This window comes from Hemiscyllium ocellatum, chromosome 31 (assembly GCF_020745735.1).
Source record: "Hemiscyllium ocellatum isolate sHemOce1 chromosome 31, sHemOce1.pat.X.cur, whole genome shotgun sequence".
Lineage (NCBI taxonomy): Eukaryota > Metazoa > Chordata > Chondrichthyes > Orectolobiformes > Hemiscylliidae > Hemiscyllium > Hemiscyllium ocellatum.
In genome coordinates, this window is record NC_083431.1 from 49233565 (window position 1) to 49245999 (window position 12435).

The 12435-nt window shown below is 41.1% G+C and overlaps 1 protein-coding gene across 2 annotated transcripts in view; it reads right to left on the reverse strand.

The window, feature by feature from the left end:
• Nucleotides 1-12435, reverse strand: part of rffl (ring finger and FYVE-like domain containing E3 ubiquitin protein ligase) — a 79989-nt gene that overhangs the window by 35578 nt on the left and 31976 nt on the right. For both annotated transcript variants that reach the window (XM_060848356.1, XM_060848355.1), the window contains one exon: nt 5455-5642. In XM_060848356.1, the coding sequence (XP_060704339.1) occupies nt 5455-5631 (177 nt within the window). In that variant the 5' untranslated portion in view covers nt 5632-5642. The remainder of the gene's footprint in view (nt 1-5454; nt 5643-12435) is intronic.

The following is a 12435-nucleotide window of genomic DNA, read 5'->3' on the forward strand; positions in this document are numbered from 1 at the left end:
AGTTATTGGGTTTGTGTGGGGAATTAGGATTGGTGGACGTCTGGAGATGTCTCCACCTTACAGGTAGGGATTTCACGTTTTTCTCCAATCCGCACAGATGTCACACAAGGATTGATTGTTTTTCTGACCCCTGCGGTAACCCTGGATCTGGTGGCATCCTGTACGATTGGTAATATTGCCATCTCTGATCATGCTCCAGTGTACCTTATGGTTAAAATTAAGGATGTTACAGTGGATTCAAGGTACTGGCGAATGGACCCCTTTATTCTCATGGACAGCAAGTTTGTGTAGTATTTCTCTAGGGAATTTCGGGCATTCCTAGACATCAACATAGGCTCGGTTGATAGCTCATCTGTTTTCTGGGAAACTGCCAAAGCTTAGGCCAGAGGGTTAGTTATTTCATATTCCGCAAGTAGGCAGCGGCAGAAGGGTGAGCAGCAACGTCTCCTTGAAGCACGGTTGAAAGTAGCTGAGAAGGCCTATTTTGACAGACCCTCGTTGGTCAAACTACAGAGGATTACAGCACTGCAGTCTGCACTAAATCCTGTGCCCATGCAGACGGCAAAGAAGGAGCTGGCTTTTGCAAAGCAAAGGTTATACGAGCATGGTGACAAGCCAGGCAAATACTTAGCATACCTTGCCAAAAAGAGAAGTGCCCCACAAACCATTACAGCGATTAGGGAAGGGTCTGGGAACCTAATATGTGATTCTAAACAGATTAATGTGGCGTTCCAGAGATTCTACTCTAAGTTATATCAGTCTGAGAATTGTGAGGAGGGGCAGGCCAAAATGGAATCCTTTTTTTAGAGATCTGAAGTTCCCGGGTGCGACTCCCGAACAACAGTCCTTTCTCAATGCCCCATTATCAGAGCAAGAAGTGCAGGAAGCTGTGAGGCAGCTTCAGAGTGGAAAGGCGCCCGGTCCTGGTGGACTTCCCAGTGAATTCTATAAGGAAGTTATAAGTATACTGTCAGGCCCGATGCTGAACATGTTTAATGATTCATACAGTCATGTTTGTCTCCCACCATCTCTGCGAGGGGCCAATATTTCACTTATCCTTAAAGGGAAGGATCCGGAAGACTGTGCTTCATACAGGCCCATCTCGCTCTTAAATGTGGACTTTAAGATCCTCTCTAAGGCTCTTGCGCTAAGGCTGGAGACGGTGTTATCCTCTACTATTAAAGAGGATCAGACGTGCTTCATAAAGGGTCGCAGATCGTCCAATAACGTTAGGAGGCTGCTTAACATAATTCAAGCATGCCAACAGCAGTCAATACAGGGATTGGTGATTTCTTTAGATGCAGAGAAGGCATTTGACCGAGTTGAGTGGCCGTACCTTTTCTATACTCTAGACCGGTTTGGTCTGGACGAAGTTTTCATAAGATGGGTAAAGGTTCTCTACAGTGTACCTCCCTGCGGTCATTACCAACGGGGTACGATCAAGCAATTTTAATATTTCTGCTGGCTGCCCCCTTTCACTATTATTTTTTATGTTGGTGATTGAACCGTTGGCAGAGGCCATTCGTGGGGATCTCAATATATCAGCTCCAGAAGTGGGGTCAAAATTACATAATATCTCACTGTATGCAGATGATGATCTAATTTTCTTGACAAATCCAGCAATCTCAGTGTTTTGTCTGATACAATGCATTCACGCGTTTGGCACTTTTTCAGGGTATAAGATTAATTTTGCTAAATCAGAGGCTATGCCTATGGGTGTTCTTACGAAAGAGTTGGCTCTCGAGAGTGACTATAGATTCCCATTTAGGTGGTCACAAGGGGGTTGTGTGTATTTGGGCATATTCGTTACTCCAGTTCTGGATTGGCTGTTCAAAGCCAATTTTACTCAATTATTTGAAAAAATTAAACAAGATCTCCAAAGATGGGAGGCACTTCCAGTCTCATGGTTGGGTCGGATAGCGTTTATTAAGATGAATATCCTCCCTCATTTGCTCTAACCTATACGGATGCTCCCCTTGATTTTCAATAAACAAACACTCAGGAGACTGAACAGTTGGTTCAGCTCCTTTATCTGGCACGTAAACGGCCCCTCGTTAAATTAGCCAAACTGCAGTTGCCTCACAGATTGCAGGGAGTAGACCTTCTGGAAATTAAAAATTACCAATTAAGCTCGCTTTTGACCTACGTAAGTGATTGGGTTTGTGGGGACCCTCTTTCAATATGGCTAGATATCGAAGTCTCCCAGGCAAGGTGCCCCCTTTCCAGTTTGCTGTTTTTGAACAAGGTGAGGACAGTTAGGGAACAACCCAATAGTCATCAATACTGTTAAAGCATGGAGGGCAATTCGGCAGAGGGATGGTAATATTGGCAAAACATCTTTGTTTACACCTTTAGTGGGTATGCCGAGTTTTCAACCAGGTATGATAGATTCAGGATTTAAACATTGGGCAGCTTGGGGTATATCTTGCATGGGTGATTTATTTGAGGGAGATGTAATGATGCCCTTCGATCAGTTAGTATGGAAGTACGAGTTACCTAATAGAAGCTTCTTTCGTTTTTTTCAAGTTAGGGATTTTATTCAAAAAAAGACCAAACTTTTGACTGATCCCTACAAATCTGACATAGAAAGAGGGGTACTAAGGGCTAAGAGTACACTCTCTGTCAGTACTTTTTATCACCAATTGGGGGGGTGCCACCTCAGAGGAGTCTGATCGACTCTGCAAGATGTGGGAAAGAGAGCTGGGTGTTGAAGTTTCTTCAGAGGCATGGGAGGATATTTGGGAGAATGCAAGGAAGATATCAATTTGCAATAAGACTCATGCTTTACAGTTGAAGATTCTGCACAGGGTCCACTTAGCCCCGGGCTGTTTGTCAAAATTTAAACCAGGGGTATCTTCAGCACGTCCCAAATGCAAGGTCTGTACGGGTACTCTTACCCATTGTCTTTGGTCTTGTGACAGGCTTCAAACATATCGGAGCGCTGTGGTGGGTGCAATGGAGAGGATTTTAGGTGTAGGGGTGGAGAAGGACCCTATTACACACCTTTTGGGCCTACCCATTGTATTTCCTGCAGACTCGCATAAGGCAAAACTTTTCAATATTCTTACATTCTGTACAAGGAAGACTATCTTGCTAGGTTGGATATCAGAAAACCCCTCAGGCCTGTCGGGTTGGCGGAAGTTTGTTATGGAGCATATTCCCCTGGATTTTCTCACAAATATAGTACACAAAAAAAAAGAGAATTTTTACAAGACATGGCAACCCTTTTTGAAATACCTGGACACAGATTTATCTGCCACACTAACAAGGGCTTTTATATAGCCATAACGATTGTGTTTCATGAGTCCAATATCCAGGGAGGGGGAACTGTGAATGCATGAGTGTTTTGTTTGGCTGGGCTGAGTTATTACTATTTATTTGTTTGTTGTTAGGTATTTATTTAGTTAGTTAAATAGCTAGTTTAGGTTTTTTTAAATTTTATACTCTATATATGTTTATACATTCGTACAGGAGGGTGGGTTGAGGAATATATTTTATATTTGGGTTTAGTTTTGTACTATTTTTATATTTTCTTAATAAAAATATTTTATATAAAGAAAGTGGAAGATGAAAGAAGGCACACAAACAACAAGCTCTGACATGGAATAAGTCCTCTACATTGTCAAACAAGACAACTCCAACTCCAAACATTTAGGCACAGGTACTAACTAAAAGTTGCAAAATGCTAAGCTAAAAGCATTGCTTTTATTCAAAATATGATAATTTTTTGAATATCAACATTATAAATATTACTTTGGATGCTAATTTTGAGTTTACAGATTTCAAATTCATACTTTATTTCATTGGTTTGTCTCTACCTTGTCCCTCAGTCACCTATTATTTACAGGCAGATTCTCCTGATGCACCCTATGCCTTAGGAACTGAGAGATGAATATTGCAAACAAATGAGAGAGTGATTGATAGATTCTTGGTAACTAAGGGATTCAATCTAGGGATAAAGGACAGGAAAATGAATCAGAGTTTGAAGACCAGTCAAAATCTTAATGAAGGTCAAGATGAACTGTTGCTCCTATTTTACATTTTGAGATGAGATTAAATTACTCAGTGTAGAAACAGGCCCTTCGGCCCAACAAATCCACACCAACCCTCTGAAGAGCAACTCACCCAGACCCATTCCCCGACATTTACCCCTTCACCTAACACTATGGGCAATTTAGCATGGCCAATTCATATATGAGAACAAGACAGAAAGGCTGAGGATGTATAGCAGAGATAATAAGTGCAAAACAAAGGGCACAGGGAAAACAAAACATCAAAGAGACTACCTGAAATCATTAGAACAAAAAGTTATTCAATTGACGTAGTACTGATAGGTGAGAGACAAAGAATGTAACTAAAATCAGACACAAGCAGCAAATAAATTTAGGAGAAATAGGAGATTTTCATTATTAATAATGTCACTGAAGCAGAAATTGTATACTTTGGGAAACACAAATCTTGCAGTTATCGATTTAAAAAGCTTCAAGTTGCTTCAGAACACTACAGCGGCACGGTGGCACAGTGGTTAGCACTGCTACCTCACAGCACCTGTAGACCTGGGTTCAATTCCCGACTCAGGCGACTGACTGTGTGGAGTTTGCACGTTCTCCCCGTGTCTGCGTGGGTTTCCTCCGGGTGCTCCGGTTTCCTCCCACAGTCCAAAGATGTGCGGGTCAGGTGAATTGGCCAAGCTAAATTGCCCGTAGTGATAGGTAAGGGGTAAATGTAGGGGTATGGGTGGGTTGCGCTTCGGCGGGTCGGTGTGGACTTGTTGGGCCGAAGGGCCTGTTTCCACACTGTAAGTCTAAGTCTAAGAACTGATGCCTAAAACTGACCAGTTTGTTCCAAATTGCAAGCTTTCCTTGTCAAGCAATAATTAAAGCCTTATTGATCCAAATGCTAACAAAGCAATTATTTATTAGGAACTCAAATCTTAGCAGAATTTTATATATTTTATGTATTACATCATTTCTTATTTTATGGAAATAAGAAGTCACATGATCTCCCATGCAATATCCTTACTCTAAAAGTCACCTGTCTGAAGAATTTCTGATTTTTGCCTCAAACTTCATTGACAATAACAAGTCACAGCCAGAAAGGGAACCTCTCAACAAATTGCATCTTTAATGATGTTAATGCAGAAAAAAAGAAATAAGCTTCTAATTAATTTCAAGGGACTATTCCCAATAATAAAACCATGATATCCTTTAACAAAGGGAGTGCGCAAGAAACGAACAAGTTATCAAATTAAGTTTAGCAAGTATTAAGAGAGAACATAATTAGCTACTGCCTCAGCAAAAGTTTTCCAACACAGATTAAAATCAAAGTTGACACCATATGATCTTTAAGCCATGTTTATATCTCAGTTGCAACTTCCATTGAAAATTAGTCTTTATTTCTGTTTAAGGGGAGATCAATTTAATTTAATCAATTTATGTCTAACCTCTAACTCACCTTTCTCAGTGGATTTTCAAATTGGGAACCGCAAGCTCTGCACGTGTGTCCCAATCCAGCTGGAGATGATTGAGAGTTGTAGCCTGCATTAGTGTATGCCTGCCTTCTAGGATTATGTTCAGGTTCATCCATGGTCTGGTTGTCCACACAGAACCAGTTGCAGCATGAGGCCCACATTGCAGAGCCGTCTGTGAAAACACAACAGTTCATTTACAACTCGCAGAAATGACTATTGCACGGCTATATTTGCAATTTTAATATATTCAACTTCACACAAGTTATAACGTCCTCTGCATTCATTTATTCTAACTAACTGGGCATCCCTTACAAGGGCAGCATTTGTTGCCCATCCTGATTGCTCCTGGGAAGCTGATGGTGAGCTGCCTTCTTGAACATTATAACCTGTACCATGAAGGTACTCCCAAATTGTTAGCACTTTGACCCTGCAACTAAGAAGGAATAGCTGATACACTTCCAAGTAAAGATGTGCTCAGTTTGAAGTGGAAAATGGAGTTGGTATGATTCCCACATGCTTTCTACCCTCCTTCTAGGTAATCAAATTCCACGGCTTAGGAAGTGCTATCAAAGAAGCCTTGGCAAGTGGGTGCACTGCATCTTGAAAATGGTACACAATATAGCCGCAAGTGAAAGGAGTGAACATAGAACATGGTGATTGGCTATCGATCGGGCAAATTATTTTAGATGGTATTGGGCTACTTGAGTATTGCTGGGGCTCAAATCATCCAGGTTAAGAACCAAGTACTCTAATATTCCTCTGACTTGTGCCATGTAAACAATGTTCTGACTTAGGTGATCAGGAGGTGAATTAGTTATCTCAGGATTCCAAGCCTCAGACTAGCACTTGTTGCCAAAGTATTTACGTAGCTGACAATGTTGACATTTAGGATGCTGATGGTGAGGTTTAATTATCATATTGTCTGAGAACGTCACAGGGACATGATTTGATGACTTCTTGTTGGAAATGGTCACTGCCTGTCACTTATGTTGCACAAGCTACGTGCCACTTATCAGATAAGTTTGAATGTCGTCTAGGTCTTCCTACACATGGATATGGACTGCTCCCATTATTGTGAATAAAACTGATTATTGGATAAACAACAAATATGAGCTGAAAAGGTGCTGCTGGAAAAGCGCAGGTCAGGCAGCATCCAAGGAGCAGGAGAATCGATGTTTCGGGCATGAGCCCTTCTTCAGGAATGAGGAGAGTGTGCCAAGCAGGCTAAGATAAAAGGTAGGGAGGAGGGACTTGGGGGAGGGGCGTTGGAAATGTGATAGGCACACTCGTCATTCCTGCCCAAAACGTCGATTCTCCTGCTCCTTGGATGCTGCCTGACTTGCTGTGCTTTTCCAGCAACGCATTTTCAGCTCTGATCTCCAGCATCTGCAGTCCTCACTTTTTCCCTAAGTAACATATACTCTCACTTCTAACGTGATAGAGGAAAGGTCATTGCTAAAGCAGCAGTTTAGACCAAGGATATCATCCTGAGGAACTCCTCCAAAAACAGACCCAGATGAGATGATTTACCTCTAGCTGCAAATGCTTTTGTGCTGGTCAGAGTCCAACCAGTGGAGCATTTTCCTCTTGATTCCCACTGACCTCAATTTTACTGGGGCTCTTTATGCCGTACTGTCTTGGTGTCAAGGTCAATCACTGTCAAATCACCTTTGGAGTTTAGTTCTTTTGTCAATGTTTAGTCAAGGCTATAATGAGTTCTGGAGCAGGTTGGTGCCAGTGAAATCTAAATTGTACATCAGTGGTCATACCACAGTATGAAATGTAGAAAGGCAAGATGTGTCTCCAAAAGGGCTGTGGCAGTGATCACTACCAAATATTATTACAGCCGGGTGCAGGTTAGTGAACCACAACAACGGACACCCGAGCTACAAATCTTCAACCAGACTTTATCAGATATCCAATTCAATACCAGATGGGTGGTTTTATTCTTTTTATATATTTTTGAACGGGTTTAATAGATGTATTGTAAATAGCTTTTACAATTGAAAGTCGAGTATTAATCAGAATGAAGTCAAACTGAATAGTCTGTAATCTTCACCCCCTAAAAAGTACTTAGTTTCTTAGAAATCAATAGCACAAAACATTGAAGGAACACAGGAACACTAGTGTTCTCCAAACACTAGTCCAGAAGGCTTTCAAAACATGCTATTGCATAATATGAAAATGTTAAGGAATTAAGATTACTCAAGACAGTGAATTCTAATATACTTTCCTCTAAAACAATCTGGCATAAATCCTTGCCCAACACCAAAACGGAATTCCCAGAAAAGGGAGAAATAATAATTACGACTAAAGTAATCACGAGTTATGCAGGCTTCCTTCAATCTACTGCACATATCCTTCTGGGACACCATGAGTCACTTATTTTAAATTCAAGTCAATATCAGTTTGCCTTCTTTCCTGCCTGCCAACTTGATCTATGTCTTAAGTAGGCAATAATTGTTAAATTTTAGCTACCAGCCTATTACCTGGACCCTTATTAACTATGTTCTAGAAGCATACATAAACTATAGCAGTGGACTTTCTCCTGCCTATAACTATAATTGCAAAAACTTCAGCTAGATTAGTTAGACATGCACTGTTCTTCACAAATCAATGTCAGTTCTCTTCAATCAGATGAAATTTCTGTTAAGTGCCTACGTCACTTTGACCTTGATTACATATTAGAATATCTCTAAAGAGATGCTAGACTAATCAGTCTAAGAGATAAGCAGAATTTTTAAAACAATGGGGTTAGGTCAGCAGTTTTCCAAACAGAAAGCACAATTTTGGGTGGGATGCTCATCGGTGGTTCAGTGCAGACGAGAAAGAAAGGCAAGACAAAATAAAGGATACAATTTTTCTAAAGGGGGTTCAGAAACAGCAAGATCGGAGATGTGTGTTCACAAATAATTAAAGGCTGTCAGGGCAGGTTGAGAAAGTAGTTATTAACGCATGCCGAATCTGGGATTCATGAAAATGAATTGAGCACAAAAGCAGCTTGTGTAGACGCAGCACATAATAAGAAAGGCAAATGAAATCCCGCCATTTATTGCAAAAGGATTGGATTATAAAAGTAGTGTTGTTACAATTATATCTGGAGTACTGTATCTAGTTTTGGTCTCCTTACTTGAGAAAGAATGTGGTAAATACTGGAGACAGTTCAGAGGAAGTTTATCAGATAGATTCCAGAGACAAAAGGCTTGTCATACAAGAAATGATTGAATACCATGGGCTTGCACTTACTGGAGTTAGGAAGAATGAAAGGAGATCTGATAAAATGCTAAAGAGGATTGATAAGGTGGAAGATGAACAGATGCTCCTCCTTGTGGGACAGTCTAGAGCAAGATCATAAACATAGAGTGAGAGGAGGTAGGCTCAAAACTGAGAGGAGGAGATACTACTTCTCTCAAAGGATCGTGAATCTGTGGAACTCACTGTCCCAGAGTGCAGTGGAGGCAGCAACATTCAACAGGTTCACGAGATAGGAATGCTTCTGATGAAGAAAGAGACAAATGACTATGGGGAGAAGGCAGGAAAGTGGAGTTAAGATCAGGATAAGAGCAGCCATAATCATGTTAAAAGGCAAAGTGAGCTCAAAAGACTAAATTGCCTACTCCTACTCCTAGCACCTATGGCCCTATACTCATGTCCAAAACATTGGTAAGTCCCAATTGGAATGTGATGTCCAGAATAAGACACCACACTTTTGGAAGGATAGATGTAAAAGGTATTAAAGACAATGCAGAGAAAATTCATAAGAGCGATTTCATGGATAAGGAAATCCAATTATGTGGATAGATTGAAAATGATGGAGCTCTTTTCTTCAAAGAAAACAGGAAATTTGACGGAGATATTCAACATCATGAGCACTCTGGACAGGCAAGACAGAAAGAAACTGTTCCTGTTAATGGAAGAAGAGAGAACCTGACAAGATGGATTTAAAGTGACTAGCAAAAGAAGCGAGGGAAACACGAGGAACACCTTTAGTAAAACACTGCAGCAAACATTTATGATCTCAAATTCTTTGTCAGAGAATTGTGGAGGTAAATTCAATTGAGGCCTTCAAGACATTTGGATAATTATCTTCTTTTTGCCCATTTACAAGTGTGGGCACTGACTAAACCAACATTTATTGCCATACCAAATTTTACTCGAGAAAATGTGGTGAGCGGTCGTCTGGAACTACTGCAGAGCAAGTGGTGCAAGTACACCAAGAATTCAGTTGCAGAATAAGTTCTAGGATTTGGTCCGAGCAATAGTGAAAGGGTGGCAGCATAATAGATGGTACGTGGCTTGTAGACGAACTTGCAAGTGGAAGTGTTCCCTCTCTGTGGTCCCTATCCTTCTAAGTGATAAAAGTCACAGATTTGGAAGGTGCTATATAAAAAAACCTTGGGGCCATCTGTTGCAGTGCATCTCATAGATGATACAAACTGCTATGACTGTGGATTAGTAAAGGAGAAAGTGAATATTGCAGGTGGTGCATAGGGTCCCAATTTAATGGGCTGCTTGCTCCTGGATGTTGTCAAACTGGAGTATGTTTGGAGCCATACTTAGCCTGCAAGTGGAAATATTTCATCATACTCCTCACTTGTGCCTTTCAAGTACTGATCAAGTTTGAACAGTTAGGAAGTGATGTATACTGCAAAATTCCCAGCTTCTGATGTGCTCTTCAAACCACAGTGTACATACCTGGTTTAGTTCAATTTCTGGTAGAAGTTTTGGATGTTGACAGTGGGTAATTCACCTATCAGAATGCCAGTCACTGTTAAGGATTAATGATTGGATTCTCCCTTGCTAGAGATGGTCATTGCCTGGCACTTGCTTAACAAGAATGCTACATGCCACTTATCAGCTCAAGCCAGAATAGAAAAAGGAATAGGCCATTCAGCATGTTGAGCCTGCCCAGTCATTGAACACTTCAATGTCTTTTACACACCCTATCCCCATAACCTTGTACACCACTGGTAATAAGCAAGCTATTAACTTGTCCTTAAATGTACTCAAAGATTAAGCCTCTACAACCTCGGTGGTAGAGAATTCCAAAAGTTCACAACTAAGTAAAAAACAAATTGTCCTTACCCAAGTTGTACTGTCCTCATTTTTAAAATTGTGCCCCCAGTTCTGGATTCATCCAAACAGAGGGAACATCATATCTGCATCTACCTGGTCTTCCCTCTTAAGTATTTACTAAGTTTCATTGAGATCACTTCTCATGCTTTAAAACGCTAGAGAATACAGGCCCAGTTTTCCCAATCTTTCTTCATAGGACAATTCTGCTATCCAGGAAGGAATCTCAATAAACCTTTGCTGCACTACCTCGATGACAATATTATCTTTTCTGAGATAAGGAAAGCAAAACTGCTCTACACAATATTATACTCCACAAGCTCCTATACAGTTGAAGCTAGACTTCACTATTCCTGTATTTCAATTTTCTTGCAATAAAAGCTAACATTCCATTAGACTTTCAATTAACTTGCTGTATCTGCATGTTCGCTTGCACTGACTTATTGACAAAGACACCAGAGGTTATCTTGCATAACTTGGACTTTCCAATTTCCTACCATTTAAAATTAAATCTCTACTGCTGTTTTGCCAAAATGGATAACCTCCAATTTTTCCATAAATTTCATTTGCCATGCTCTTACCCATTCACTGAGCCTGTCTCAAATCGTCTTCCCACCCAAACCACATTTTACCTTTCTATCATCTGCAAATTTGGAAATATTACATTTGGATTCCACATCTAAGTCATTGACATATATTGGTAAACAGCCGGGACACCAGCTACTGGATTTTGTGTTACTCCACTAATCACAGTCTGCCAACATGAAAATGACCCATTTACTCATATTACCTGCCTGTTATTGTGGTTCTGTTCGCCGAGCTGGAAGTTTTTGCTGCAAACGTTTCGTTCCCTGGCTAGGGAACATCATCAGTGCTATTGGAGCCTCCTGTGAAGCGCTGCTTTGATGTTTCTTCCGGTATTTATAGTGGTTTGTTCTTGCCGCTTCCGGGTGTCAGTTTCAGCTGTAGTAGTTTGTATGTGGGGTCCAGGTCGATGTGTCTGTTGATGGATGTTCTTGCCGCTTCCGGGTGTCAGTTTCAGCTGTAGTGGTTTGTATATGGGGTCCAGGTCCATGTGTCTGTTAATGGAGTTTGTGGATGAATGCCATGCCTCTAGGAATTCCCTGGCTGTTCTCTGTCTGGCTTGTCCTATGATGGTAGTGTTTTCCCAGTCAAATTCATGTTCCTGGTTGTCTGAGTGTATGGCTACTAGGGATAGCTGGTCGTGTCGTTTTGTGGCTAGCTGATGTTCATGGATGCGGATTGTTAGCTGTCTTCCTGTTTGTCCTATATAGTGTTTTGTACAGTCCTTGCATGGTATTTTATAAACTACATTAGTTTGGCTCGTGCTGGCTATTGGGTCCTTTGTTCTAGTGAGTTGTTGTCTGTGTGTGGAAGTTAGCTTGTGTGCTGTTATGAGTCCTAAGGGTCGCAGTAGTCAGGCTGTCAGTTCTGAGACGCTCCTGACGTATGGTAGTGTGGCTAGTCCTTTTGGTTGTGGCATGTCCTCGTTCCGTGGTCTATCTCTTAGGCATCTGGTGATAAAGTTGCGTGGGTATCCGTTTTTGGCGAATACCTTGTATAGATGTTCCTCTTCCTCTTTTCGCAGTTCTGGTGTACTGCAGTGTGTTGTGGCTCTTTTGAATAGTGTCCTGATGCAGCTTCGTTTGTGTGTGTTGGGGTGGTTACTTTCATAGTTTAGGACTTGGTCCGTGTGTGTTGGTTTCCTGTGTACCCTTGTGGTGAATTCTCCGTTGGGTGTTCTCTCTACTAACACGTCTAGGAATGGGAGTAGGCTATCCTTTTCCTCTTCTCTTGTGAATCGTATTCCTGTGAGTGTGGCGTTGATGATTCGGTGTGTTTTTTCTATTTGTGTTTTTGATGATTACAAA